The 26355-nt window shown below is 43.8% G+C and overlaps 3 protein-coding genes and 1 long non-coding RNA gene across 8 annotated transcripts; 3 read left to right on the forward strand and 1 right to left on the reverse strand.

Moving 5' to 3' along the window:
* Window positions 1-523: 523 nt before the first annotated feature.
* klhl21 (kelch-like family member 21) lies at window positions 524-10259 on the forward strand. 2 transcript variants are annotated; one of them, XM_034590688.1, is made up of 5 exons: window positions 524-674; window positions 5533-6616; window positions 7476-7881; window positions 8467-8539; window positions 9052-10259. In XM_034590688.1, the coding sequence occupies exons 2-5, from the start codon at window positions 5566-5568 to the stop codon at window positions 9379-9381; spliced, it is 1860 nt and encodes a 619-aa protein (XP_034446579.1). In that variant the 5' UTR covers window positions 524-674; window positions 5533-5565; the 3' UTR covers window positions 9382-10259. The 2 variants fall into 2 exon arrangements, with proteins under 2 accessions (XP_034446579.1, XP_034446578.1); XM_034590687.1 differs by lacking the exon at window positions 524-674 and adding an exon at window positions 4867-5017.
* Window positions 10260-11091: 832 nt separating this feature from the next.
* Window positions 11092-11636, forward strand: LOC117764701. The gene is made up of 2 exons (XR_004614428.1): window positions 11092-11150; window positions 11297-11636. It is a non-coding gene; the product is annotated as an uncharacterized LOC117764701 (long non-coding RNA).
* Window positions 11637-12084: 448 nt separating this feature from the next.
* Window positions 12085-18105, reverse strand: zbtb48 (zinc finger and BTB domain containing 48). Of its 3 annotated transcripts, none has more exons than XM_034590709.1 (12): window positions 17927-18105; window positions 16169-16899; window positions 15743-16050; window positions 15570-15675; window positions 15391-15483; window positions 15192-15278; window positions 14749-14903; window positions 14261-14397; window positions 13986-14150; window positions 13792-13880; window positions 12380-12907; window positions 12085-12344 (listed from the first exon to the last, which is right to left on the reverse strand). In XM_034590709.1, exons 1-11 carry the CDS (start codon window positions 17937-17939, stop codon window positions 12461-12463), a joined length of 2331 nt encoding a protein of 776 aa, XP_034446600.1. In that variant the 5' UTR covers window positions 17940-18105; the 3' UTR covers window positions 12085-12344; window positions 12380-12460. The 3 variants fall into 3 exon arrangements, with proteins under 3 accessions (XP_034446600.1, XP_034446599.1, XP_034446601.1); XM_034590708.1 differs by having other exon boundaries at window positions 12085-12340; window positions 12376-12907; XM_034590710.1 differs by having other exon boundaries at window positions 12085-12340; window positions 12376-12907; window positions 16169-16896; window positions 17927-18056.
* Window positions 17884-25523, forward strand: nol9 (nucleolar protein 9). 2 transcript variants are annotated; one of them, XM_034590711.1, is made up of 13 exons: window positions 17884-18544; window positions 19610-20136; window positions 20234-20444; window positions 20567-20697; window positions 20809-20944; window positions 21768-21864; window positions 22108-22205; window positions 22351-22518; window positions 22606-22858; window positions 22952-23066; window positions 23420-23594; window positions 23786-23919; window positions 24593-25523. In XM_034590711.1, exons 2-13 carry the CDS (start codon window positions 19666-19668, stop codon window positions 24707-24709), a joined length of 2106 nt encoding a protein of 701 aa, XP_034446602.1. In that variant the 5' UTR covers window positions 17884-18544; window positions 19610-19665; the 3' UTR covers window positions 24710-25523. The 2 variants fall into 2 exon arrangements, with proteins under 2 accessions (XP_034446602.1, XP_034446603.1); XM_034590712.1 differs by having other exon boundaries at window positions 17924-18019; window positions 19611-20136.
* Window positions 25524-26355: the final 832 nt, after the last annotated feature.

Below are 26355 nucleotides of genomic sequence, written 5' to 3' on the forward strand. Positions count from 1 at the left end.
TTTCTGTTATTATTATTATTATTCCTAGAAGTAGTAGTAGTAGTTTTATAGTAATAGTGGAAATATTATTATTTGTATTTGTATTATTATTACTCGAAGTAGTTGTACTAGTAATAGTAGTATAGTAATGATGGTATATCGTTCTTATTCGCTTCATCTTCTTCTTGTTTCTGTTATTATTATTATTATTATTCCTAGAAGTAGTAGTAGTTTTATAGTAATCATAGAAATATTATTTTTATTTGTATTATTATTACTAGAAGTAGTTGTACTAGTAGTATAGTATAGTATAGTAATCATTCTTATACACCTTCTCGTTATTGTTTCTCTTGAAATTATTCATAATGTTGTTATCATAAATCAAATGAATATTATTAGTATTAGCAGCAGCAGTAGTAGTACAGTTATAATATAGATAACATTTATAATACGACTATTATTATGATCATTATTGTTGTTGTATAGAATCGTCCACTGCTGCTGCTGCTGCTGATATTTCCGACGGGCCGTGAAGGCGGCGCGTGTCGCAGGGTGTCATGGCGGACCGGAAGCAGCAGGAGATGAGGCCTCGGACTCTCACAGCCGCGCGTCAAACTTTCATTTCTCCTCCTTCCGTCGCTCGTCTCCTCTCGGTTCGCGGTGGAAACCTCCTCAGCGGCCGCAGATAAACTCAGGTCAGTTTCTAATGTCGCTGCTTCCTCCTGTCACCGACTCCCCGCGGTGACAGGAAACATCCGGAGCTCCGCACGAACCTGACGCGTCTTCATCATCTTCTTCATCATCTTTAACATGATTTAACACGTGGAACAACAACCCGCAGCTTTATCTTCACATGTTGTTTACGCGTTATAAAGTGTGGCTAAAGTTCGTTAGCATCTTGGAAGTTAGCAAACAGTGGGGTTTTTTTACGTATAATAATAACCTTCAGAAGTCATGTGGAACATCTGGCTCTACATCTGGATTTGGGCCCAGCTGTGTATCTGACATCTGGATGTTATCATGACGCAAACATGGCTCCGGACGGTTTGAACAGTTTTTTGATTTGAGGCCTCGAAGGTTCATGTTTGTCTCTGCAGAAATTGCGAATAAAAAGTGGACCTGGTATAGAGCCCTGTGGTGCACCTTTTGTTAAAACTCATTAAGTTACAGTCGTCAGCCACGTCAGCTCATGTTCTACCGCTGAGATCATTTCCAAACCAATTATCCAATTGGAAATTTCAGGAACTAGCAGATGACAGTGTTGTGCAAATTTAGATTCTAACTTTTCACCGTAACCATGCTAACGTCAAAGGAACAGAGATCTTTACAAGATTCCAGAACCAAATCGCTGGGACGTTGCCTTCCAGTGAAAAAGAATCAGTTTAAAACAACAAACACATATTTAAAAACAACAATTAAAACCAGTATGTTGAGGAAATGCAATGAAACGTGTTCATTAAGTTTTGTTGTGACCGGTCAATCGTCTTGTGAGTTTCTTTGAATGGTAATAAATGAATTGAGATTCAGTGTTTGTACCCAGAAACACCTGCTGCGTCCTTCGTTTGTGAAACTCAGGAGAAAGTCCGGACCCCGGTGTGCAGACATTCTCCAGACTTCATGTCTCTTATCTGAGGCTTGTTGCTTTTTTCGTAGGGGGGGGGGGATGAGATGAGTGTGTGGTGTGTGGAGTCCACGGTTGCCTTTTTATGGCCAGGCCAGGCTCAGCTGTGGAGAACCAGGGATTTGTGTCACTCTGATGTCTGCACTGGTCCCAGCAGCGACGGCAGAGTGAGCAGCTGTCTTACTGGGGTTGTTGGCGTACAAGGTGCTGAGTACTGCACCGTTAAAGAAGTCACATGATTTGACGTCCTTGTTATTGCAGGAAAAAGTTCGTATTTCAAACCTTTATGAAAGTGAAGTTTGAAGAAGGTCGTTCACAGTAGAGCTGTTTCACTGTGAAGCCTGTCTGTGAACTGTTGTAATTACAAGCTTGCACCAGTAAGGGGCATCAGTCGCACTGAGACAGAGACATGGAGAACACACTGTACACTGCACCAGCATGTAGAGAGATGGTGATTAACCAGTTCAAATCACAGAGCAGCTCCCAGACATACCTAACGTACAGTCAGTGAATAGTTGGGACTGTTGGAAGCCAAACTGTGATTCCGAGTCAGACCCTGCAGCCAGTAAACCAAGCCAACTTTTTTTCTTCAGTTTAAATGAAACAAGATGATGCTTTGTTTTTTGTAATCTGAGTGTGTTGCCTTTGTATTTTTGCTCCGATATCTGAGGGTAAAGTTTTTACAGTTGTTTGCAGAACTCAGACAGATGCAGCTCAGCCGTGTCCACCTTACAATGTGAAGTTTTAACATCTAATCAGCAGATGAACTGATAATGAAATTTAATATCTTTGGGTTTTTAACTGTTGGTCAGACAATAGTAAAAATATGTTTAGCTCATCTTGGGCTGTAGGAAGTTGCCATTTCTCACTTTATACTTCTCTGTGTCTATTTGCAGTAGTTTCCGCATCTTTATTAGCAACATGGTTCCCGACTGAAGTCATCGACCCTCTCATCAATCTTTTCAAGGATTAGAAAAAAATATACACCCACCAACCATCCTCTGGAGTTATAGACAGGATGTTACACATGAAACTGTACAAGTGACCTTCAGTAACTGAGCCGCAAGTAAACACCGGCTGAAAGGCGCTGCAGAACCCTGAAGCTGCACAAACGTCTGTCCACCTGTTTATTCAAACTCAAATCAAGTCACAGAACCATGAACTGGAGAATCAGCTTTCGTTGCCGTTGTTGTGAACTTAAGTTAGTGGGTGAGTGCGGGTCGACACACAAACGCAGGGACGGACTGGCGTTGCCAAATACATTTTTTAAGATATATATATCGACAGATGTATCGGTATCAGAAATCGTTTACTCCCGGTGTCTGCGTCAGCCCCTAAAACGAGTCTGGCTCTACTTGTGACGAACAGCCTGCCTCCTCCATGAGTGTTTTTATCCAGAATATAGCCACAGGTCATGAGTTCATCTCCAGGGGAAGACAGACGTATACTGTTATGGTACCTGATGAAAGGGGGGGCTCAGAGACCCTGCCACCTATATGGCGAGCCTGTGCAGGTGGGTGGGGCAGATGTCTGGCTGTTACACTGCTCTCTCTGTGCTCCTCACTCATAGCTGTGGGATTGTTTCCACCTCTCCGCCATGTCCCTCCCTCTCACCTTCCCTCTGCCTCGTTCCTTTGCAGAGTATAAATGTCTTTTAGCTATTCCTGGAGCCGGTTGGTAAACATAAGTTGCTCAATACACTCCTGCCTGCCGCACTTTGAAGCTCTCCTCATGTTTTATGTTTGTGATAATGCGGGGGGAAGACGAAGACCAGATGTTATTGTTGAATGACTGAGCCGCTTTCGTGGTAGAACATTTTTAGCATTTGTACGCAGGACAGGGGTCGTAAGAAATCACTGAAACGACTGGGTGAAAGGAAAGCTCATCACTTCTATGTAAGGAAAAGCCATTATCCCTTCTAACATAAAGACAATCGCTTAAACACGAGTAAGGAAGATGTGTGTTTTTCCGTGCAGATCTGGGTTGTGAGGCCCTGTCTGTCCTTCACGGGGCAGTTTGATCCCTTAGAGCCGTGTGCACCGCTGCATTGTTGAACCCTGGTGTGGAATGTGTGCTAAGTCCTTTGGCCAGAGGACCGGGGGCCTTATTACAGCCCTTAAACAAATCTCTGTAAAGGGATACCTGTGTATTTTGAGAAGGGAATGATCATCTCCAAATGTTGACAAGAGGTTCGGATCGGCCGTTAAATTCAAGTCCCTGTGAAGTCAACCGGTGTTTTTTTTTTTTAAAAGTCTGTCCAAGTGTTTTTTGCTTTTTTTCCTCCTGGCGATTTTACAGGAATGCAGACCTGAAATTGAATCCACAACACAAGGTCTGAATCCGCTGTACCTCTCTGTAAGCTGCAACGAATTATATGAAGCTATAAATAGCAAGATTGCAGTATCATATAAACTCTCTATCAGAACTAAAAACAGAATTTAGGGTCAGTTTTTTTTACGCAAACAGAAAAACATCCATATTAGGGTTCATAAAATAAAAATATTCTGTAGTACGAGTGTTGATTTCAACATTTATGACGAGGGCTGCAACAGCTCATGACCCAAATATATTAATTTCAAAGCTTCAACAAGCAACAGACTTCTCTAGTGACTCTACTGTTTTGATTATTGTATCAAAAAACTGTTGAGAAATAATTTTCTGCTGATTTAATTTACTAATTTCATAATCTGTAATCCAATATACTGTAGTTTAAGACGAGGACCAGCAACAAGCTCATATTTCGGAAGCTGTAACTGTCGTATGTTTGGTGAGTCCACAGGCTAATGTTGGTTGTTCTCTTCCGAACGGGGGTCATGTGATGGGAGACTGAAGAATCGTGACTCAAAAGACACAAACAGATTAGGAAGCTGTTGTGATTGTTTTATCCAAACATCTCTGTTTCTGCCCCGTCCAGACTCAAACGCAGCCTCGGGGTTTTCAAAATAAAACAGGGTCAGCACTCCGCAGCGTTTGCAAACTTCTGGCTTCTCTGAAACTCTGGAGCAACGTGGACGTGTTTTCAAATGAAAACTAGCGTTCGTGTGGATGAAGCCTCAGACCGGAAGCTCTGTGTTTTTGCTCCGGATTCTTCTCGCTCCTCTCAATGACGACTTCCTCACACTGACTGACCACAGAGACATACCAGTAGAAAACGGGGGTGGGGTCTACACTCTCTCCACAGCGTCAGCTCACGGCATGTTAGGTGCTCTCCCCAAAGCCCCCCCCCTCCCTCCCCCCCTCCCGTCCTCTGGAAATGGACACTGCTGGTGTATTTATAGACCCTGAGCACAAGCGAGCTCTCTTTCTTATACGCAAGTAAGGAGCTGGTCGAACTCTCCAGAGTCGGGCCGAGCTTCGCTGTTGAATATTCTAGTCTGTTGTACTCTGGGATTGTGAAACGTGCCTGGAGGAAGTCAGGTAGGGAGAGAGCAGCTTTTGATTTGAATTTCAGTTTATTCGAACCTATGTCCTGTAACATTGGTAAAACGTCGACTTTAATGTCTCTGCTGTGATCGCTACTTGGCTTGTATTTGCTTTTAAGCATTTTATCTGGGATTGAAGGGGCAGATATGAAAACTAATACATCTTTTGTTTTTGAACTGTGAAACTTTCTTGAATGAAATTACATTATAGATATTTCTCATTATATTTAGCATTATAGACCACTGAGTTTCCATCAATCATCAGTTCTAATAATCAATTTATGAATGTTTGCTTCTCAGTTGTGAGAATTTGAATGTTGAATGTCAGAACAAGTGATCTGAAGATGTCTGTTTTGGCTTCAGGAAACTTTTTTTCTGATATTTTATCGAACAAACTAATTATTAATCAAGAAAAAAATCTGCAAATGAATCGATAATGAAAGGACTTGTTAGTTGTAACATGTGGATTTAAACTTTGATGCATGTTTCTGGTGTTTCTCTGTCTCATAGATGAAATCTACGTTCTGATCACAACCACCAGAAATGGATCCACCAGAGAGAGCAGAGCCGGAGAAGCCCGTCCTGCAGACGCAACCGTCCACGCTGCCGTTCTTCGACACGGCTCACGCCTTCAACCTCCTTCGGGGAATCCATGAACTCAGAGCTGAGAGAAAGTTTTTCGATGTGACTCTTTGTGCCGAGGGCCGCGAGTTCCACTGTCACCGCACAGTGTTGGCCGCCGCCAGCACCTACTTCCGGGCCATGTTTACAGGAACGCTGAGGGAGAGCGTTATGGACCGAGTGGTTCTACACGAGGTGTCGGCCGAGCTCTTGGGTCTGCTGGTGGACTTCTGCTACACGGGGCGGGTCACCGTCACTCAGGATAACGTGGACCTCCTCCTGAAGACTGCTGATCTGTTTCAGTTTCCCTCGGTGAAAGAGGCCTGCTGTGCTTTTCTGGAGCAGCGGCTGGACATTTCCAACTGCTTGGAGATCCAGGACTTTGCGGAGGCTTTCGCCTGCAGAGAGCTGGCAACCAGTGCTCGCCGCTTTGTCCTGAAAAACATCATGGAGCTGGCGAAAGGGATGGACTTTGAGCGATTACCCTGGAAGCGCCTGCTTGAGTTTATGTCCGATAATGAGCTGGGTGTGGACAAGGAGGAGACAGTTTATCAAATAGCAGTGCGCTGGGTGAAGGTCGATCTCCAGCGGAGGCTACACTACTGGCCCGAGCTCCTCCAGCAGGTCCGACTCCCGTTCGTCAGGAGGTTCTTCCTGTTGGCCCACGTGGAGAGCGACCCGCTCGTCTACCTGTCGCCCACCTGCCTCCGCATGGTGAACGAAGCCCGCAGCTTCCAGTCCTGCGAGTACGACCGCCATGACAGGCCCTGCCACCGCATGCGGCCACGGCCATCCACAGGATTGGCAGAAATCCTGGTAGTGGTGGGAGGCTGCGACCAGGACTGTGATGAGCTGGTCACGGTGGACTGTTACAACCCCCAGACAGGACAGTGGCGCTACCTGGCTGAATTCCCTGACCACCTCGGAGGGGGCTACAGTATAGCTGCCCTTGGAAACGATATGTACGTGACAGGTAAGACGATCAATGACACTCAAACATCTTTCTAACACACTTTTCTACATAACACTTTTCTATGGGGGGTCCAGAGACAGTGTGGTTACAGTGGTTACAGTGGTTACAGTTGCTGTGTATGTTAGACTCTGCTCTGTGAAAGCGTCAGTCAGTACATTTCCACTCCTGTTCCTTCATATTATGAATTGGTCGTCAGGCATGAGGGCTTATAAATAAACCTCCGGCTCTTTGGCTGGTGTGTGTGTGTCTGTGTGTTAGTGTGTGTGTTAGTGTGTGTGAGTAAGACGGGACATGATGTGCTGCCAGGACGGCAGTGGTGTCATCAATATCATCATCAGCATCGTTTTCGCTTGTTTCCCGCGAAACAAATCATCTGAGACCTTGAGTCAGAGATGGAAGGAGACTGATGATGAACCATACGATTAGCAGTTAGCAATTAGCTCACTGACTCAACAGAAATAACACATAATAACGTTACGTTTACTGGCAGATTGAGTCAGATTTCACCTTTTGATAGAGTTTATTTTGCACATTTAAGATGTCAGAGTTTCTGTTTTTGAAACTATCAGAAGCTACACTGACTTTTAACGGCAACAAATAAGCTTGAAGTATTAACTCCACCAAAACATCATGATTTTATTTAAAGCATATTCCCCTCTTGATGTTATTTTGTTTTCCTGTGAAAAGGGTTTTAGATTTACTTTGTCGATGATTAAATTTGATTTCAAAAAGTGCACACAGGGACCTCAGTGAAGGTAGACAACCTTTTTCTGGATTTAGTTTTGTTTATAGTACATATAACAGCGAATAAAGATATTTTTCATGCCACTTGTAATGGCTTCATACCTGTGTCTGTCAGGTGGCTCCGACGGCGCTCGCCTCTACGATGGCGTGTGGCGCTACAAGTCCAGCGTCAACGAATGGACCGAGGCGTCGCCCATGCTGAAGGCCCGCGAGTACCACAGCTCCTGTGTGGTGAAGGGTCAGCTCTACGTGGTGGCGTCGGACAGCACCGAGCGCTACGACCACGCTGTGGACTGCTGGGAGGCCTTACCCGCCATGCTGCACCCCATGGACAACTGCTCCACCACCGCGTGCAACGGCCGCCTGTATGCTATCGGCTGCCTGACCGGAGAGGACACCATGGCCATCCAGAGCTACGATTCAGACACCAACCGCTGGTCCATGGTGAACTGTGGTCAGCTGCCTCCGTGGTCCTTCACACCGAAAACTCTGACCCTCAACGGCCTCATCTACTTTGTCAGGTCAGAAGTAAACCGATTTTTTTACAGTTTCACATCGGAACTGAATCTGTAAAAGTTTCTCTTCATGGCTCGTGTAGTTCCCTAATTTCTCTGGAACCTTCCTCGTGGTTTTATAAAGATTGGCTCATATTGTGTTATTAATTAAGAGAAATGCAGAAAGTACCCGCTTGTTATAATAAAACATTTTATAACATGGTGTTTGTTTGCAGAGTGAGTACTTAAAACTTACACTTGAGGTAAATTTGGTTGGTAAAACTATTTAATACATTTACTGCTTAAGTAGGGTTTGAAGTGCTGGACCTTTTCTTGTGTTGTTTACATTTTCCTTCTGGTAGTTTGCTAATGAAAAATATCTTTTTTGATTTCTTATTTACATTCTTAAGTCTGTTATGTCAGCACCACGATACTTTGGGTTATATGAGCTTTTTTATTTATTACAACAAAAGATTACAGACTTCCTTACACGCAGTAAACCTGAGGATATACTTGATTATTGTTGATTAGATGTGACTGGTTCAATAGTTAGCATTTGAATCATGGGTTGTTTTTGTCAGTGGCTTGACTTTGGTGTGTCTCTATTTGTAGGGATGACTCAGCGGAGGTGGATGTTTATAATCCCCAGAAGAACAAGTGGGACATGATAAGTCCTATGACCCAGGTTTGTATTTCACACCATGTGTTTTTCTGCTTTCGTTCTTCATGAACAATCCCGTCGTGATCTCTCTGCGCCATAAACAGACGCGTCAACATCTCCAAAGATGGTGATGAACACGCACATGAATACAAGTGATGGATGAGTGAATGTGGTCAATTATATCAGCTTGGTTGTTTACTTTAAATCTATTTGAATATATTGAGATTACGCATAAGTTTTAAATGTTTCCTTTAACCTCCAGTTGGTTTATTTATCTTTTTTTCTACCACTTCTTATTTTATTTTACTCATATCTATATCTTTAACCAGCTTTTTGTTGTTTTTCAGCATCAGTTTTTCATTGTGACACATTTTTAATCATTCACATATTCCTTATTTTCCCAAAGCAAGAAAATCTGATTCATGCTCATATGATAATAGTGTCTAGCTTCATATTTTTACACCAAAACTACTGAAAGCAAATAAAAAAACAAAATTAAAGTAAATTTATTTTTCATATCGTTGCTTTTCCCCCAGGTCCACGTTGGAGGAAGCGTTGCAGCCCTGGGCGGTAAATTGTTTGTGTCCGGTGGCTACGACAACACGTTTGAGTTGTCCGATGTGGTGGAAGCCTTCGACCCCACCACCCGCACGTGGGCCCTCGCCGGACGACTACCTCAGCCGACCTTCTGGCACGGCAGCGTCAGCATATTCCGCCAGTTCATGCCCCAGGTGTCCAGCGCGTTCCGACCTACCGACGCGCCCGAGATGACCGCCATTCACCTGCACCGCCACCAGCGTCACCAAGCGCTCCACAATCTGAACAACAATATCAACCAGAACCAGGACGTGAACCCGGCGCACTGAGTTTGGACCTTGACGCCCTCTCACATGTTTTCAGTCTGTTCTCCCTCAACGTGCCATCATAGGCTGACTGTGAATCACATGGTGAAGCTGTTTAAGGCAGAAGAGACGAAGGAGAAGAATCCACCCGAGTGGGAATCTGTCGTAGTGACAATCATGTCTGTGACTGGATGAAGAACAGACAGGCCTGTTTCTTAGTCGTGTTCACAGGGAAACAGTTCTGGTTGGTTCCTGTAGAAGCAGAGGGAAGTGTCTGTATGCTGCTCGTACAGGGAGGTGGGGGAGTTTCTTTCCCAAAGTCATTATCCTTTAAAGTTTTTCTCTTGTAAAACTGAAACATACTGTGTGGAAACACTTTAAATTTACGGCTGAAACAATTTATCGCTCAAGCTTATTTGATAATCATCTTCTTTTTCTACTATAAAATGTGTCCCAGAGGATCCAGCATCTGTGTTTTACAGCGTACGACAAAACCCGAACATTTGAAGACGACACCTTCGGCTCAAGAAAACTCACATTTTTCTCAATTTACAGACAATTAGCAGAACATCAGCAACAAGAGTGAAACAAACTACTTTTATCTGAATGTTTTTTTTTAAATAGCATCCTTTATTTTTAGAAAACCATGAGTCTGGTTAACTGCCCCCTTCCTTTGACGAAGAGCAGTAAAGCAGCTGCTTCTCTTTAGTTTTTATTCGGGAACTATCAAGCACCGTCTCCCACGCGGGGGATGAGAACATCTGTGAGTCAGCAGCTCATCACTGTGGAATTTATTTTTCTACAAACGCATTAAATTTAAATTCTAAATGCACACAAGCATCAAAGTGAGTGTTTACAAGCCTGTTGAGGCGTCAGAGTGAAGTCAGACAAACGGCCTCCACTGATGTGAGTCTGTTGCATGTGAAGACTTCGAGATATGATCGATCAGTCACATGCATAACAAAACTCTGACTCTCCAACTGGTCGAGTAGCATTGTGGGTAATGAAGGCGCCAGGTCAATCTTTATCCTTTAAATCAGTCCAGAGTCCGACTGTTCCTTCAGGGGAATATTATTTAACCGTGCTTCACCCGGAGGAGAAGCTAAACGTTTGCCCAGACACAACAACAATCTGTCTACATTCCAAAAAACGGCTGCGATCACAATCGATATTTAGCACTAAACAGAATCGGATGTGTTGACATGTGAGAGCAGAAATACCAGAGAGTTGTCTAATCCAACGAGTGATGATGAGGCTGCACCCCCCCCCCCCCCCTTCTTTAGAACCACCAGCAGGATGTGCATGAAGTATTTTCCTAAAAAATTGTATTTATGATTTTTTTTTTTTTATGGATGCATTTGTGCTAGAACAAGAGCAGTGAAACTAGTGAAGGGTCGGCGCTCTCAACTGGAAATCCAATCTGTGCTCTTGTGTAAAATAACGTTTGCTTTAATGGAAAATTGTAATTTTGTGTGTTTCCATAGAACGTAGTCGTACGACGGCCATTTTCCTCTGACGTCACTCAGGGTGGGAAACGCAAATACTGTTATGAACAGTTAAAATTCAGCCACTTTAGTATTGAACGGAGCATTTAAAATATAGCATTATATTACAAGCTTGATTCCTTTGCATCTTATTTCCCATCTCTCCCTCTGCTCGTCAGTGCCTCTGTCGATTCAGCCCCTCCCCCCCCACCCCACCCCAGCCCAGCATCCACCTGTAGGCTCCGACAGGGGGGTTATAAATATTTGCTCATCACTCCCCTTTATATTAAAGTTATCTAATCTCGGGAAGTGAAGAACCAAAATCTAATTGTTCTGCTGCTGCAATAAACATTTCAAACATGAGTTGACGGACTGACGTGCGTTTATATGATTTATAAACCTGGATCACAGCAGTTCACCTTTATCAGAACAGCATCTGAGCTTCACACCTTCAGCGTGACGTCAGAGGAACATCACCGCTGTGTGACGATGATCTGTGCTGTTGTTATATCTTATAGTTTTCATACAGGTTTGTGTTGTTGAATCAGTTTTGTAAATATAGTATATTCTTATCCTTTCTGTGTTTCTGTAATGTTTACAGTGTAGTTGCCATTCATGAAACTGCAGGCAGACCTGAGAGTTTATTTTGCTGAGTCACTCGAGTTGTGCGATGAATACGAATGTTCACTTCTATAAACTACGGACAGAAGCTGTGGCAGAGTGTGAGAAGTCAATAAAGTTTTTTTTTATGAATTTCAAACGTATGCTCATGTTTTTGCCCATAAAGCTTTAATCATAAACCTGCGTGTTAAATGATTCACACAATGTTCTGACATCTGTAAACCAGGAACATCTCCAATCAACAGCTGCACGATTTAAATCTCCATCTTAACTCAATTAATACAGCATCATTGTTTTATAGTCGTCCTAGAACAGAACAGGTTGTTGTGCCTGTCGGCTCGTTCATACGTCAGATGGATAATTTGCCAAATCTTAAATAAATTAATGTTTCATGCAAAGAAAATCGCTTCATGGTGCGACTAGTTGCCAGAAACCCCACTGGGCACCTTTTGATGACATTTTGGAAAATAAGAAAATCATCTTTTACCCTCATCTAAGTCAAATGAAAATGAAATCCACCTACAGGCTCATTGAAAACCACATAATGTTGTTTAGTCCATACAAATACTTGTGTATGAAAACATCAATCCTGCAGCAAAGAAATACATAAATCACAAAAGTGAACAAGGCAAATCATGTTTATTATTAATCTTCTCATCTAAATTGCCCAAATCTAAAGACTGATCAAGATATTTTATGGTTTCCAGAGTCCAGCTGCTTTGGACTCACTGGGATGAGGAGGCTGAATTAAACCAAACAAAGGTTTCGAGCTGTTTTAACAAACATGCAGTTCACCTAAATATGTATAAATTACTACGAGCATGAAATGTATTCGCTTCTCTTGCACGACTAGAAACTCGTCAGCAGCCGTTTCAGTAACAGTTTCATCTTGAGATCTGCAGGGACAAACGTTTCAGGCTGTGATTCTCCACCTGCTTCATCTTTTAAGTGCTTCTCATTGACCTGAATTCTACGAAGGCGTCGGTCTCTTTCACTTCTCATGTCTTGCTCTCGGATGTGTCCTCGACGATCCCCTCCATGTCCCCCGTGGACTCGTACGCCCCCGTGACCAGCTGCGGCGGCTGCAAGACTTCTGGCACCGAGAAACTTCCCTCTGCCTCGACCGCTCCCAGGTTCGGATCTGACACCACCTCCTCCATCACCGGGTCGCTCGGCTCGATCACCACCCGAAGGATGCAGCTGGCGCCGAGGCCTGCTCCTGCCGGCGAGGGGTCAGCCTCTTGGTTTGTGGTTTCCTGGAGGTCGCCGGTGTCCGGGCTGTAATCCGTCTGCTCGGTGGTCAGCGAGACTCCTGCGGTTTTTGTTGAATCATTCTCGCCAGAACTTCCATCGACATCCTGCACGATCACGTTCCTCAGTTTCCTCTGGCGGGGGTTGTAGTTCTCGGTGCGTTTGTGGATTTGAACGTGTCGTCTCAGATGTGCCTGGAAGAGAGAAACAGGATTTTAAATTTTTAATTAATCTGCAACTATTCAGATAATCATTTAATCTCTAGCATGTAAGCATTGTGAATATTTGCTCTGTGATCGTGAACTGAAACTCTTTGACATCCTTTGAATTCAAATATGATCGACTGCTGGACTCTGAAGCCGCCGCTGCTGCACAAAGAGCTGTTCATCTGTTTATTATTCATAATATTAAGTCAGTAAACCTCGACTCAGAACCCAGAACCCAGTTGCCCATGTCGAGATCGACAAAGTCACTTTTGTTGATGAGTCCAAGCCGCCGCTGCTACAGAGCTCAGGTCGTTTGTTTATTCAAATTTTATTAATATTGAATGTATCACACGTCCAAGTTCGACACTGCACACACCAAGTGTGAAGCTGATAAGATGATGATGTTCTAACTTCTACAATATGAATATTTGCATCGTGAACTGAATCTCTTTGACATCATTTGAATTTAAATATGAGCGAGTGCTGGACTCTGAAGCCACTGCTGCTGCACAAAGAGCGGTTCATCTGTTTATTATTTATAATATTAATCCAGTAAACCTCGTCTCAGAACCCAGAACCCAGTTGCCGTTGTCGAGATCGACAAAGTCACTTTTGTTGGGTCCGAGCTTCCGCTGCTACAGAGCTCAGGACGTTTGTTTATTCAAATTTGTATTAATATTGAATGTATCACACGTCCAAGTGTGAAGCTGATAAGATGAGCGGCTCTCGAGATCTGCGAGCCACATACAGACAAAGATTACTAGACAGATGTATTTATAAAACCTTGTTGCGTGATTCAGATCAATTTTAGGATCGATTAACAGATCATCAGAGGATTTATTAACAAAGACAATAATAGTCAGTGAACCAACCTGTCGTGTGAACTTGTAGCCGCAGTCGAGGCACTCAAACTTCCTCATGCCTTTGTGGCGGCGCAGATGAACACGAAGCTGCTCCCTTGCTGGTGAAGAACCACATGAGCGAGTCTTTAGCACCGGATTCATCAGAACACAAAACACGATGTGTTCATCGCACATTGAACCAAACGTTTATCTGGATATCTCACCTTTGAAGGTTTTGCCACATATGTGACAGCAGTGGGGACGACCCTCCTCGTGCTTGCTGGCCTTGTGGCGGACGAGGGCGCCTTTCTCCGTGAACCGCTGCTCACAGACGTCGCAGCCGAAGGGACGCTCGCCAGTGTGCGTCCGGTGGTGTTTATCTAGACTGGCTGGTATTAAAGAGACAACAATCAGTGCAATGAACAACAGCCAGATGGCGCCACACTCTCGCCGACAGAGGAATATTCCAGCTGGAAGTTAAGGAAGGATGTTTAATGACCTTGTGTCCTGAAGGTTTTTCCACAGAGGTGACACTGGAACGGCTTCTCGCCGCTGTGAATACGCAGATGCATGTTGAGGTTGTTCTTCTGGGAGAACGCGTGACCGCACAGGGTGCAGACAAACGGCCGCTCGTTTCTGTGAAGCACATTGAAAGAAAAGACTCACTCAACCTGCACAGGTGTTTTTATACTTGTTAATTTACAGGGGAATTATGGTATTTTTCAAACCTAGACCCTATATTTATAAATGTAAGTCCTTAAATGAATGGATTCAGTCCAATAGATCACATGTCTCACTTTCAACCATGCAGCAGCTTGTTGTCTCTCCTCCTTTGATTTTGAATTTCAATTTATAGGAGCGCTCCCTTCCTACTCCACGATCTACTGGACTAATTCTGAAAGTTTATTAACTCCCATTCGTTTACACAGCCAATTTTCATAAACATTAAGTTGGCATTACTGTCATAAACAAAACACGCTCCACTACCTGTGAATGGCTTTGATGTGCATCTGCAGCCCGTTTCGACTGGACGCTCGATGGCCGCACTCCTCGCACACGAACGGCTTCTCCCCTCGATGTTTGGCTGCTTCGTGGACACGCAGCTCCGTCCGGGTTAGGAAGGTTTTGGGACACTGGGGACACTTAAGATGAAATGTTGTTTTAACAGAGTGGAAACAACAAAATGAATTCAAGGCAAATGTGCAAAAAACTCAAGTTTTACTACACAAGTTATAAGAGATTATAAAACATGAATTGAATCCTTTCACTCTTATTATGTCACTGGGTATTAAAAAAATCAAACATTAATAAGAGTAATTACAAGTACATGGAAATCCATTTCACTACAGTAAAAGTATTTCAAAGAAGTTAAATAACACATTTTAAGTATTATTTAGTGTTGACACGTGATCATGAACAGAGAAACTCACAGCGTGTGGTTTGGGGTAACCGTGGACCTTCATCATGTGAATCGTCAGGTTTTTCTTGTACATGAATTGTTCAGCACACAATGAACACTGTTTGAAAAATAAAGACCATGTCAATGAAGATCATTTTTAAAATAAACTCATTTTAGCGTTGATATGATTTAATGTCGTCCGTGTTTGTTGCGTGTGTGGGGGGGGGCACCTTGTGGGGCATTTCTCCGGTGTGCGACACGACGTGTAGACGTAGCTGCTCTTTTCCTTTAAAGGTCTCGGAGCACGTCGCGCAGGTGTACGTCTGTAATCAGAACAAACCACTGATGTTACACTTTCATATGTGAAGTTGAAGTTCTGGAGCTGAAACTGTTTGATTTCATGACTCACCTGCACTCGAGCACAATCCCTGATCTCATGTATTAAGAGATTCTCCTTCCTGAAGTACCTCTTTCCACATTTAACGCACCCGAAGGGCCTCTCGCCCGTGTGTCGCCTGGAAAAAAGACACGTCAGTAGATTCGACAGTAACCTGAAGGGGTAGAAACAGAGAAGACATTTACCTGTTGTGGACTTTGAGGTAGTATTTGCTCTTGAAGGATTTGTCACAGATGGGACACTGGACCGAGTCCTTCTTTGAGTCGTCCTCCGCGGCCTCACCGTTCTCTGCTTTCTCCATCTTTTTCTGGGCCCTGCGTCTCCGTGCCGTCGATGTGGACGAAGCTGAAGGAGCGGGCTCGGCGACGGGAACGTACTCCTCGTCCGAACCCTCGGTGATACCCTCAAAATCCCCCACGTCGTCGTCTTCCTCTGCCTCCTCCGTCACCTGGTTCACGCCGTTGTCGTTTTTGTCAATCTGCAGCTCGGTTGTCTGCAACGATAACGACCATGTTAGTGTCAATCATTACTTGCACTTGTGGTTGCATGTAGCAGCAAACACGCAGTCACAGTGAGGTGTTTCATGCTTACTGTACATTTGTGTATTTTACCTCAGCTTCTACACTTGGCTGATCTGGATTTTGATTTCGAACGTCACCACTTTCTTTCTCAGCAGGAATATTTGGGGCCTTCGTGCTGGGTATTTCAGTGGCTATTAAATCAGTGGTGGGGACCTCATCAGTCACCAGTCGCTTGGGGCCCTTCACTACACGACCTGAGCGGGTGGTGGTGGTGGTGGTGGTTGCAGTGGTAGTGGTGGCTGGTTCAGGATCGAACCCAGAATCATCTTTTGTTACCACGACCACGTTCTCGTCTTTGACTGAACACTGAGGGGTTGTGTCTGACGTGGTCTTTCGAGGGCGGCCTCGTTTACGCTTGAGAGGCGCAGGACCCACAGACGTTTCTTTGAACCGCTCACAGAGCAGAAGGGCTGCTGGCACAGACAGGCTGGCTGCCGCATGCTGCACCTTGTCCAGGTTGCCAGGATCCAGCTTCAGCTCCCCGGTGTAGAGGAAGTTGAGCAGCAGCTCCAGGCCGTCGTTGGGACACTCCTGGAGGTAGACCTCCATGCACGGGGAAGCGGGCATGGGGGACTGCTGGAACAGGTCACTGAAACAGGCCAGGATGTTGCGGTGGGCGAGGTAGACCAGCCCCCCTCCCACGTTCAACGCTGCATCACAGAACCTGCCTACCGCCCTCTGCTGGTTCAGGGAGGACAGGACCTGCTGTGCATGGTTGCTCTCGGCTGCAGGCATCCCTCCAGCTTCACCGATCACTGCTGCTGCATCAGACACATAAACATCAATCTGTTTATTCAGTGGAAAACTAAAAAAGCAATAAACAACTATCACAATAACTGATGATTATCTTTTTATTCAGCTTGCTACTGTCTTAGATCCTCCAAGAACTTAAATCAGTTGTCAGTTAATCAATCAAATTGATTGACAAAGAAAAATCACGAACTAGTTTGATAAGGAATTCATTGTTTAAGTGTTTTTAAAGCAAAGGAAACGCTGATTTAATCTTCTCGACTGTGACGAGAAGCTTTTATTTATCTTAAGAGTGAGTGAGCTGAATATTATCAGGTTTTATCTTTTAAATCATTAATTCAAATAACTAGAAAATCGATAATTAAAAGAATTACTAGTCTTATACCGTCCTTTACATTTATATCTAAGTACACAGAGAGCCAGTGGAAACCAGTCACCTTCATTATACAGTATCGGCGACACTTTCTTTTTTATTTCCTTTTCTTTTAAATGTCATTTTAACGTGTTATTAAGTTACTTAAAATATTTTCTCTTATATGAATTACATTTTTACACGTTTTTATTCTATTAACATATTTTTATTTCGATCAATATTGTATGTAAAGCACTTTGAGCTGCATTTCTTGTATGAAAGGGGCTATACGAAAAAAGTGTATTATTATTATTATACAGACTTTCCAAAAATACTTGGCCAACAAACCTGGTTCTGATAAAACAGTGGTGAAAGTAATAAAGTACATTTACTCAAGTACTGCACTTTTACTTGAAGTACTGGCTGCAGACAAAAATGGCCCCTGCACTGTTTACAATGGTTCATAAAACCTGCAGACACATTTACTCCATTTATTACCTTGCATCTGAGTTGATGACACATTCATCACGTGGATTATTAAGAATACAGATTTATAGAATATTTTCCCGGCATTAGTGTATCTGCAGTTTTTTAGTAAATATAAAAAATATCTGTCTACCTTGTGCAGCTTCACGTTTATTTCCTCGCGCGGATCTTTAAAGACGCTCCCTTAGCGTGACACTCACCCGACAGCAGCATTTCCTCGCTCACATCAGCGGGAATCGAACCCAACGCGACGATCGATTCCTCTTTATCGGCGAGCTGCACCCGATCTGAGGGTTAACGCACGCAGCGGGAAACAAATAGCGCAAAGCTGCGCTGCGTGCAGCTTGTTTTCGTTTCTTTTAGGCCCCTAAAAAACTGCAAACAGGAAGAGGAAGTGACGGTGTTTACGCGAGGAACTCCGGGAATGATCTTTGTTGCCCACTATCAAAACACCACAATTCGTTGCTATAACAATTAAATTACCGCAATTAAAATGTTAATTGGTGATTTAAATGGTGTTTGGTGTTTTTAAATCTGGTTTGTGATCAGTTTAAATAGAGAAATAAGGCTGAAAACCCACTTTAAAGTGTAAATAGGCAAACTCCGGGTAAGTCATAGTCGACCATCTGGACGCTGCGTGTGTTTGCTGCTCACACATGTTAGCTAGCTCGTTAGCACCGCTGCGGTAACACTTAGCCTCCTCCCGGGATTCACTCCAGTAAATTACAAACTCTTAACTCCTCTTAAATCATAAAAGCGCACATCCACATCCCGGCATTGGTTTTTTGTATTTTTAATTTTCTACTACAAGCTGGGGGGTAAGTTGTCACCACCGGAGCGCTACAGCAGCAGCAGCAGCTAGCCTAGCAGCTAATGCTAATTCCTGCTTCGACAGGCAGCTGAGGAAACTTGCAGCTTGGTTTTAAAAACCCACGATCTCTAACTTTGTCTGACGTCTCGTGCATCGTTAGTGTTTTAAAGGTTTGACCACTCGGACTCACACGTGGAGGAAGTAGAAGTTAAAGAGACTCACCGCTGGGCGACATGCTGCTGGGTTAGCATGGTTAGCTTAGCTGTGCACTGTTATTAAAATCAAGCTATCTGTGTAAATATATATATGAGTTCTGCAGCTAACGACTGTTTTTATTGTCCACTAACTGATTAGTGAATTGTGTCTAGATTCATTTAAAAAAACAAAAACAATTCAAATACTTTCTAGTAACCATGTGTCTAGAATATCATAATGACAAACTTCCTCCACAATATGTGCATCAAAAACAAGAAGAAAACCTCAGTGTCCATAAGTTTCCGTTAACTTGTGAATCTGAACTCAACCTCTGTCAGAAATGAATTTAAACTGTTAATGTCACGTAACAAAACAAATATATATTTAGTTTTATAGAGAAAACCTAGAAATCTTCATGTTTCAGGTGTTAAATGTATTTTCTTACACAATTATTCAATGATCAGAATAGTGCAGATTATTTTTTTAGTTGATCGATTAATCGCTGCAGCTCTAATAATATTAATTACTGCGGGAAAAATTAGTAACTGGTTTATTATCCTTCTGTTCACAGACGTATTAAAACTACAACCAGTGCAATCAGCCCATTAATCATTCAGTAGATCAACAGAAAGTCATATTTTATTAGAGCTAATTTCAAGTATTTTTCTCAGCTTCTTTAACATGAGGATTTTACGTCTGTCTCAGTTTCATATCATCTTACACTCGCTCTCAAATAGATAAATAAGATGTAAACAGACATGAGAATTATTGCACATATTGGATTAAATGGCTCTACTGACAATACATGAATATGTACAGCTTGTTCCCTCGTAGACGATGCACCTTTTTGCTAATTTTCTGCCTCTCTTTTTTGCAGGCTCCCCCCTTTGTTTTTCACCGGCTCCCTCATGAGTAATTGTTGATAAGAGAAAAATGAAGGTGAACAAAACGGCACAGGTCAAGGGCCCTGCTAAGTCTCAGAAGTGGAAAGATGTGAGGGGTAAACGGAGCCGGCCTCCCGTCAGCTCCTCTCAGCTCAGCTCGTCTCCGGTCATGGCCAGGATGGTGAAAGAGCACAAGGCGACCGTGAAGAAGAAACCCTCGGTCAAGAGGCTGCAGACTAAAGCCAAGTCTGTGTCTGACTCTAAGAAAAACACTGCACAGTCTGCACTGAAGAAACCCTTCAGTCAGGCTAATGGAAGTGCAGCATTCACAATGGACAACGAGTCCGATGACTCACAGGAGTGGAAGGAGTATTCCCAGGCTGTTCACGGGAACGGCGTGGAGACCTCGGCGGACTCTGAGGATTTCCGACCAGGCAGACTGGAGGGAGAGGCCCTGCATTACTGCGCAGAGAGGGATGATCAGCAGAACCACGCGGTGCTTGTCATGCAGATGGATCAGGTATGTGTCAGGATACTTCACGTAGTAACAACAACGGCAAATCTTTCAAACACTTCAGTCCATTTCTTTAACTGAACACAACGATGTTCTCCTGCAGAACCTGTGTTTCCGGGGGAAGTGCTTTTTGACCTGCCTGTACGGTCGTGTAGAAGTGATGGGCTTCACTATTGAAGAGGGCCAGCAGTCGTATCCACTCTTCTCCCCCGCCTCACATTGTCCACTGACCATCAGTGCAGTGGAAAGTTCTGCTAACTCCAGAGATCACAGTACTGAGGCGTCACACATCCTCCGAAAGTATCTGTCAACAGGTAACCAATCAACTCTCGTATTAGTTATTTGTGTATTTGTTTTTTGTATCTAGTTGTGTACTAGGAAGAGACAGAGTGTCTTGTTTGATGCACTACATTTTTCTTGATTGTGTCTTCTGCAGCATCTCAGAAAAAGTTGCTCAAAAGCATAACGTCGCGCTCGTCCATCATCCTGCTGGAGCCCATGGAGACGCCTCTGACGCGGTTTCTGTCGAGCTTCAAAGAGCTCAATGAATTGTTCAGCCCCCCGATGGTAAGTAAACTGATGTTTTTTTTACATTTTCTTCTCATATAATATCACAAAATGTTGCAGTCTCTGTCAGAGTTGACTAACTGAAGCTTTTCCCCTCTGCCTTGTTCGTAGAGTGAACTCGTGTCGGCCGTTCTCGACACTCCCCTCAATGGTTTGGGGATGATTCCTCTGGTGAGCACCGTCGAGGGCCTGAAGTTGTCAAGGAGCAACAGAGATGCTCTCACCTCAGTGGTCAGCGCCTGCAAAGGTGAGTCCCTGTGAGACATGAAATTCATTGTGTAAACTGGAGGAAATGGAGACTTTAATGTAGCGGTCCTGGTTAAACCTTAATACATTATCACCCTGTCGTTGTTTGTGACGTGCAAAGCAAACCAAATCAGGTCAATAAACTGTGAAACACTTAATGAACCAACTTGAAGTTGCTGAGGAGATTTCGTTTTGTGTTAAATCACTTTACAGGTCCAGCTCAAAAGATTAAAAATTTGTGGGAAAGTTCAATTTAGTTTAATTCAAAAGGTGAAACTTTCATATATTCCAGGTTTCTTTGAAAGCAGCCTTCAGCTCGTCTGTATTCATCATTTTATCAGAATGATTTTGTGTATTACTGAACCAACCTGAGAGAAACAGAGTCACCAGAAGAGGCTGCTGTTGTATCAAGGCAACACAGGATGTCTTAAAGGAGCAGTCCACAATTAAACTAGATATTAATGTTGGCAGGCCTCCAGTTACCATCTACTGGTGTAGAGTTACATTTAAACCATCAAAGGGGGACATTTTTTTAATGAGCTTTACATATTATATAATTTAGGGAGTGAAATAAGCTGCTGGGGTGAGACTTTAAGTTTTTAAACAAGTTTTAAATCCATTACTGATGCAGCCTGAGAGAAAACAGAAAAAATCGTTTTTCCTATTCATCTAACTTTTCCTTTTTCAGCAGTGCCACCGTTCATATTTTAGCTTCGTATCAGTTTTCATCTCTGAATAAAACCATGCACTGTATGTAACAGACTGAAGTCCACAGATTTATGTGTTCAAATCCCATTTGATTGACACCTGTCTGTTGTTCTCAGGGGACATGGATGGTTGTGCAGTTATCCTCGTATGTGGAACAAAGAATGTGGGCAAGTCATCATTTATCCGCACCCTCATCAACACTTTACTAAATCAGTAAGTTCTCTTAATATTAACACAACATGCTTTCTTCATTTGTATAAAAAGTATGTCGATATTTTGTGATATATCTTAAGTTTGTATGTGAAGATTATTCATCATATTGAATCGTTAAAGTGATGTGGTTGGTGTTGATATGATCCCTGTGCATCACAGTACTTAACATTCCTGTAGAGGCCGATACAGTCAAAATATGAGATAATAATACGATCTCACGTTTGTCTGTTTGTGTGTCTGCAGCACCACGTGTGTGGATTATTTGGAAGGCGACCTCGGTCAAACAGAATTCACCCCCGCTGGTTGTCTGTCGTTGTCAGTTGTCAGCGAACCACTTCTAGGTAGGTTTTTTTAATCCCATCTCCTCCCACACATCTTTATCAACTCCTCCTTTTTAATATGTATCTGTTTATTCCATACTCCTTTACTATATATGTGTGTGTGTGTGTGGTTGGCTTAGTAGATTCACCCTCAGTGGTTTTTCAGGTCCACCCTTCACACACCAGCGCACACCAGAGCACATGATCTACTACGGTCAGTCGTCGTGCGAGTCGAACCTGGACCGTTACCTGGAGTCCCTGAAGTCCTTGTGGCGCAGACGCCCCCAGAGCAGAGAAACCCCCGTCATTATCAACACCATGGGCTGGGTCAAAGGTCAGCAGTGAACCAACATGAAGAGTTGTGAATACACTGGTTGTAAATGGTGTTTACAGAGTGTTTTCTCGTCTTCGCCTTCCACAGGATTTGGGTTCCAGCTGCTCGTGGACATGATCCGCTTCTTCCCGGTCTCGCACGTCGTCCAGCTCGGTCACAGCGGTTTAACCCAGTGTCCCTCCCTCAGTCCGGAGTTCCTGAGGACGGCACACGGCTTTCAGACGCACCCGCCAACCCAGACCGCTCTGGAGGAGTTTACAGAGAGCCACAGTCCCCCCCGAAGCTACACTCACCTCATTGTACAATCAGAGTTTCAAGGGGTGGCACGTCAAGGAACAGCGTGAGTTCACCTCATCGGCCTGTGATTCAATAGGAAAGCTTTGATTTAGTCTCTTGTGTGTTGTTTATTGTGTGTGTGTGTTGTACATGACAGGAAACACCAGCGCAGCAATGAGCACAGAGAGCTGTCCTTGCTGTCCTACCTGAGTCAGCTGCAGTCTCCTGATCCTGGACCAGTTCGGCCTCTACACAGCCTCACCCCGTACCAGGTACATGACAAAGATGATGCAGCATCCTCGTCTGTGAACTCTCCTCTCATCACGTGATAAGACTGTTTATTATGTACACATTCTGTTTGTTTTTATTTTTGTCTTTTAATCATTTCTATTGTCTTGTCAATACCTCGTTTTGACTTGTTTGCTGCTGTAACAAGTGAATTTCCCCAGTGTGCAGATCAATAAAGCTTTAACTTATCTTATCTTAACACCTGCAGCCCTTTACTCTCCACATGATGAGCTTTGAGTTTGTTTTTTACGTTTCTGTTTGTTATGTGGATCAAACAAATCAGTAACTAAGTTGTTGGAGTTACTTAGAACCTCACAGTTTCCCTCTGAACCCACAGGTGCCGCACTCAGCCGTGGCTTTAGGTGTGATCCACTGCGAGGTGAGGCCCGGTCACATGTTCTATGCGGCCAATGCCTCTCTGGTGGGGCTCTGCTGTTTGGCCGAGAAGCTAACAAGCAGAGGAGGTCCGGTCCTGCTGTCCCAGGCTCCCATCTGTCCATGTGTGGGCTTTGGTACGTAAGCTGCTCCGTGCTGGGCCGTCAGGCTTCTTGTCACTTACAATCAAACTCTCGGATTCGCAGCTCAAGTCAAACCTGAGCAGACGACATGACACGAGAACCCAGGACGTTCTTGACATGATTCAAAGGTTTCACCGAACTCGTGTGACAAAGTCAATCAGCTGTTTGTATGTTGTGTGTTGCAGGTGTGCTTCGAGGTATCGACATGGCGAGAGGTCTGTACCTCTTGCTGACGCCTGTAGATCCCTCCGTCCTTCGCAAGGTCAACTGTCTCCTGCTGGGAGCCATCTCGCTGCCTTTCTTCGTCCTCACAACTCAGGTCAGAGGACTGAAATACACACCTGTCTTCAAACAACATTACACTTTGTGAAACCCATGAAGTGATGCATGGATCAGTCCGACGCTTTCTGCCACGCCTGAGTTCACACTACACGACTTTCAAAGTACACGGCTGACAAGCGACAGGAAACTACACTACACACTCTTTCATCAGGAGAAACCCCCAACTGACCTTCAAGCTATATTTAATCTGGAAAATTAACGTGAGGCGATACATCCGATTCTCCTGCTCACAGAATGACGCTCCAGCTGCGTTTTTTTCTGTCCGAACACGAGAGAATACGAACTGTGCTCGAACTGAACACGTTGCAGTTAATATAAACTGCACCGAGTTTGTAACGCTGTCCCACACACGCATGATTATTGGTTGATTTTCCTGATTATAGACGTGTTTGTCTATGTGACACTTAACTAAAACGTGCATCTTCACCATATTCACCGCGTCCTGTGATCTGATGGCGTCTGGAAGATTATACACACAGTGATTGGTGCCTGTCGATAGAGAAACTGGCAAGTAAGACTGAAAATCGTGAAGTGTTAATCAGGATTAAAACACACCTCTCTTCAAGCAACGTCAAACTCGTGAAGTGAAGTAAGAATGAGTCCGAAGCTTTCTGTTGCAGTGACTTACGATTCCTGTGTGTGTGTTTCAGTCTGACCTTGAGGGAGAGAAGCCGTACGTCACTACTGACTACAGCTTCGATCTGACCGGGGCAGGAAAGCTGCGAGTCTTCAAGGGCCTGACGAGACCCAGTCAAATAGGGATGTAAGGACTTTTTCTACAGAAGCATCACTTCATCGCCTTTTTCCCTTCTGGACTGGGGTCTGACGCAGAACCGGCCAGCGCTGGCCTTTTGATTGGACAGAACTGAGGTGGAGTCCGGACACTTTTTTCTTCTTCTCTCATTTCAAGAGCCTGACGGAGCTGCGGGGGAACTCGGACTCTGCGGGACGAGACGGCAGCCGGACGCTGTGAAGGGAGTCACACGGCCAATGATCTCACACCTTGTAGTTGAAGCTCTTGTTTGTTGTCTTTTATCTGTGGGTGACATTCCAAAAAAATGAAAACTGCCACAAATTAAAACGAGAAACAACTTTTGTTCAGACTTCTTGTTTTCAGGTGCTTTTTCTTTTCACCCTGTGTCACTAGTGGTTGTTTGTTTCAAAGTCATAACTCACAATCCGTGTAGATTTCAATCCAACGATGGCTTCTGAAACCAGTGTAGTCCCTGATTCACGCAGGAGCTCGTTCATGTTTTTGTTCAGTTGTATTATGGAGTAAAAATGTTCTCTACATTATTTATGTTTACATCCGATACTCGGTTGACACGGCAGAGTGACGAGGGATCTTTCACGTGATGTCATCTGTAAATCTGACAAATTTACACATGAAAGAAGCTGGGTTTTGTCAGTATTATGTTTTTTTTATGTTAAGCTGACAAAGTGCTTTCACTGTTGTTGTTGTCTTAAACGTTCACTCGAGTGTTTCTGCACTTACGGGTCAATCAAGAGGTTTTTGTAAACGTTCACAAGCTCGTGTGGGATCGAAAAGTCAAAAGAATAAAGATCATTTTGTGTATTGGGGCCGTGACTTGTGCCACGGGGGGGCAGAAAATACTGTCTGAGGTGTTTCTCTTTCTACAGAGGTTCATATACAGGAAGTGTCAAGGATAAGAGAAGTGAAGTCAGAGCAGATGCAATCATTGTAAGAGTCTTGTATGACTCGCACCACAACAGACTGACCTTTACGTTATCTGACCGGAGGAACCCGAAGGAGGACACTCGGTCGTAAACAACCACACACTCAGTGGAGAATTGCTAATTTGTTAAGTGGGCTGTTTTAACGTCCCCTCTCTGCCCCCGTGCTGTTCTTTGTTCACTGTTCCCCGCCTCTTTATTGAGGGCGGCTGCATACAAACACAGCACAGCGGCGTTTTGGCCGAGTCATTGTTTTGGCTTTGTCATGTCAGATGTTTTCCCATAGACCTCATGCAAAGCAAAGAGAAATCCCAGTGCAGCGGAGCCACGAGACGGCCTGAAACAACACGTCTGTGCAACGTGTCCCCCCCCGTGCAAACGTTAAAGTTAAAGTGCATTTGTAGCCACGGAGAAAAATCCACCGACGCTCTGATGTGGGAGATTTATAATTCATTGAGCCTTTAGGATTTACCTGACGCTGCGGCCGTGTGTGTGCAACCTTCAAAATGTCAGTTTAAGTAAAATATGTTAAAATAACTTAAGAGAGCAAATACATATTTAAAATGGAGCATAAGGTATAATGTACAAAAACAGGATTAGAGTTTAAATGATTAGTTGTTGATTATACGTATATTTTATTTCAGTTGTGCATCTGTTGTTGTAAATTGATTCATTTTGAGTTTTGGGACTTTTGATTGAACTAAAAAAGCTGCATTAA

This window comes from Hippoglossus hippoglossus, chromosome 7, assembly GCF_009819705.1.
Source record: "Hippoglossus hippoglossus isolate fHipHip1 chromosome 7, fHipHip1.pri, whole genome shotgun sequence".
Lineage (NCBI taxonomy): Eukaryota > Metazoa > Chordata > Actinopteri > Pleuronectiformes > Pleuronectidae > Hippoglossus > Hippoglossus hippoglossus.

Coding starts and splice junctions, on each gene's coding strand:
- nol9 (XM_034590711.1), top strand. CDS start 19,666: ATGAAGGTGAACAAAACGGCACAGGTCAAGGGCCCTGCTAAGTCTCAG. Junction 20,698..20,808: donor AATTGTTCAGCCCCCCGATG/GTAAGTAAACTG, acceptor CCTTGTTCGTAG/AGTGAACTCGTGTCGGCCGT. Junction 23,595..23,785: donor CTGTCCATGTGTGGGCTTTG/GTACGTAAGCTG, acceptor TGTGTGTTGCAG/GTGTGCTTCGAGGTATCGAC.
- zbtb48 (XM_034590709.1), bottom strand. Junction 15,676..15,742: donor TACCTCAAAGTCCACAACAG/GTAAATGTCTTC, acceptor TCTTTTTTCCAG/GCGACACACGGGCGAGAGGC. Junction 14,904..15,191: donor GTTACCCCAAACCACACGCT/GTGAGTTTCTCT, acceptor TTTCATCTTAAG/TGTCCCCAGTGTCCCAAAAC.
- klhl21 (XM_034590688.1), top strand. CDS start 5,566: ATGGATCCACCAGAGAGAGCAGAGCCGGAGAAGCCCGTCCTGCAGACG. Junction 7,882..8,466: donor GGCCTCATCTACTTTGTCAG/GTCAGAAGTAAA, acceptor CTCTATTTGTAG/GGATGACTCAGCGGAGGTGG. Junction 8,540..9,051: donor TGATAAGTCCTATGACCCAG/GTTTGTATTTCA, acceptor CTTTTCCCCCAG/GTCCACGTTGGAGGAAGCGT.